This window comes from Triticum dicoccoides, chromosome 3A, assembly GCF_002162155.2.
Source record: "Triticum dicoccoides isolate Atlit2015 ecotype Zavitan chromosome 3A, WEW_v2.0, whole genome shotgun sequence".
In the NCBI taxonomy this organism is placed as follows: Eukaryota; Viridiplantae; Streptophyta; class Magnoliopsida; order Poales; family Poaceae; genus Triticum; species Triticum dicoccoides.
The window spans coordinates 495499411-495502176 of NC_041384.1; the positions used below are offsets into that span (position 1 = coordinate 495499411).

The 2766-nt window shown below is 51.7% G+C and overlaps 1 protein-coding gene across 3 annotated transcripts in view; it reads left to right on the forward strand.

The window, feature by feature from the left end:
- Positions 1-2766, forward strand: part of LOC119268766 (LEAF RUST 10 DISEASE-RESISTANCE LOCUS RECEPTOR-LIKE PROTEIN KINASE-like 1.2) — a 22019-nt gene that overhangs the window by 11375 nt on the left and 7878 nt on the right. Inside the window, exon 1 of one of the 3 annotated variants that reach the window (XM_037550474.1) lies at positions 262-1737. The exons of the other annotated variants lie outside the window; for them this stretch is intronic. Within the exon in view, the coding sequence (XP_037406371.1) occupies positions 885-1737 (853 nt within the window). The 5' untranslated portion in view covers positions 262-884. Of the gene's footprint in view, positions 1-261; positions 1738-2766 lie in introns of those variants that run through there. 3 annotated transcript variants of the gene reach the window in all.

The following is a 2766-nucleotide window of genomic DNA, read 5'->3' on the forward strand; positions in this document are numbered from 1 at the left end:
AAATGCGAGTACGTTTTTCCAGTCGTTGGTGCCCCTAAGACAATCGTCGGGCAAAAAGTGATTAGGTGGGTCAGAAAAAAGGAGGAGTGGGGGAATAGGATTGGTTGTTACTTCCGTCGGCGCCCTCAAGAGAGGCCAGTGCGTTGTGTTTGGTCTGGGTTTGCCGGCGCTAATTTGAGGTCTTGGGAGGGAGGGGGGGGCTTCGGGGGGCCGTTTTTTGTCCTTTTACATCACCTGTGCAAAGAAAGTGGTCTGGAGGGGCGGCTAGAGATGCTCTTATGTTAGACAAACACGTAGTACCTTCATGAGCAGTAGGTCTTCGGAAGAGTTTTGACGTGGTCCTTATTCTTTCTTGGGTTTGGCTACGGCACATCTAAATACATCTAGATATGGTACGTCTAGATGTGCTGTTCTTTTTGTAGCTGGGAGGGATCCAGCTTGGATCACCACCAACACCAGGTGCACTGGTTTTACAGACTATTAAGAGAACTTAGCGATTCCCAAATTTTAAAAACCTGCTTGTGGAAGACAAAAGTGTACATCGGCGACTAGCTAGAAGCCTTTCTTCGACGCGGCTGGGCCAATAAACTGAATAAAGTATACCACACCAGTCTCCACGGAACAACGACGGGAGGTAGCAGTACAGCAGACGACTTGCGTGGCACACTCGCGTTATGTGTGCGCGAGACCGGACTGGTCAAAGGTTTGAGCAAGAGGGGCCTTCCAAGCCAGCCAGCCGCCGGAGAAACTCGCAAGGCCTCCGCCACTTATAAACGCGGAGGAGGAGCAGCGGCAAGAAACAAACGGCCCGGTGCAGACAGCCACCAAACCAGAGGGGAAGAAAAAAGAGGCCCTCGTTCGCCTAACTCCATTAGCCCATAGCCATGCCTCTCTTGATATGCCACCGGCTGCTGCTGCTTCTCCTCCTCTGGGTCGCCGCCTCCCATGGCGATTCATCCGATGATGGGGCTTACGACCCCTCCATGTGCCTGAATCAAACTTACACATGCGGGGACGTGAGGATCAGCTACCCGTTCTATCTCGTCGGGAAGACAAAAGATCTCAGGGGCAACGACAACTCCTACTGCGGCTACCCTGGCCTGGGGATCCTCTGCGACGACAACAAGCCCATCCTGCAGCTCAACGGCACCGCCAACTACACGGTCAAGGGCATCGACGGCGCGCTCGCAACCGTCTCTCTAGCCGACCCGAACGTCGACGACGACCTCAACCCCTGCCCGAGACCAAGAATCGGCCGCAACGTCACTTTTCAAGAGGGATCGCCGCTGTACTTTCCTGACAGCACGGTCGATTACCTTATCTTCTTCATCGGCTGCAACTTCAACTTTACCTTCTACAAACCGAGTAGCATCTACCCGATCAGCTGCCAAAGCTTTGAAGATGGTCCTGGTCCTGGGCTATCGTTCGTGCTTCCGGATGATGCAGTGCCCGCCGGCAACTGGGTGCAAGCGTGCAACCAAGTCATACAATTGCCTGTGCACAAATACGGCGAGATCAACTTTACTGACCATGGATGGACAAACGGGAGTGGATATGCCAATCTTCTTCGTCAGGAATTCCAGCTGGGATGGAACGAGAGCGCAAAGGACCCGGCATGTATCCAGTGCGAGGGATCCAATTCCAAGGGACAGTGCGGTTACAGTCGGACCGGCGATTTCATCGGCTGCTTGTGCCCTGACGGCCTAGTACACTCCGATAATACTTGCAGTAAATCCCGTAAGTTCTCTGAATCTGAAGCTTTTCCTTTGTAGAAGTTGCGTTTTTCTAGGTGCTGTGCTTTCTTTCCATTAACGGACAAATCCTTAATTTCATCGTCTCTTGGAGAAATACCTCACACACATACTTTCTCACCAAGTAGAGGGTCGAGTGCAGAGCCTAAACATTTCTTATCGCTGTAAACAAAGCCTGTCAGACCACATAAATCTAAGCCTTCAGTTTCGTCAGTTTGACTTCCAGGTGTGAGAGAGCCTGCAACCTTTTTCTTTTGGATGGGGCGAGAGAGCCTGCAACTTACACCAACTTGTTGCATATAAATGTCGAGTTTTTTTTCCTGTGGCATGGTAATCGTTCAGGTTAATAGTACATGAGCGGAAGCCCAGCCAATTCTAACTCGTAGGCGAGACCAAATCCCACCCCAATTTGGATGTCATTGCTTCATGTGAAGTACTGCAAACGCGTTCTGTTTTACTCTTCTTGTATCTGGCGAGGAACACATTTCTATTACTCGAATGACGAATAGGAAAATTAGACGCCAGCTTAACCATTCCGCGGACATTCCTTTGTTTTTTTTTTCGGATATGCAATTTCTTAGCCATTGCTGAAATTTGTCTTGGTCCACGGAGGACTTTTTTTTTCTCCAACCAAGTCGTTGACCAACTAGAATCCTGAGAAATCCATGCCGCGGCACCAGAGAGCGCGCCCACAGCGGGAGGAAGCCAGACACCTCCGCAATATCTCCATCTTCTCCGTCTCATCCAGTTCTGACTTTAGCGGTGATGATACATCTGGTTGCAGGGCCATGCGGCTCTAGGACTGGATGCGACGGGTGGGCACGTCGCGGGTGGTGAGGTATGAGGAGAAAGTGAGGGGGCTTCAATGAGGAGGTTGAACAGGAGCAGGGGCTCCTCGATGACGGCGTGGGAGAGAGGAGGAGAAGGAGTTGCGACCAGTGGCAGAGCTTCATGAGGGTCATACTAGGTTGCGACCAGTGGCGGAGCTTCATGAGGGCCATACTAGGCGCCCCCC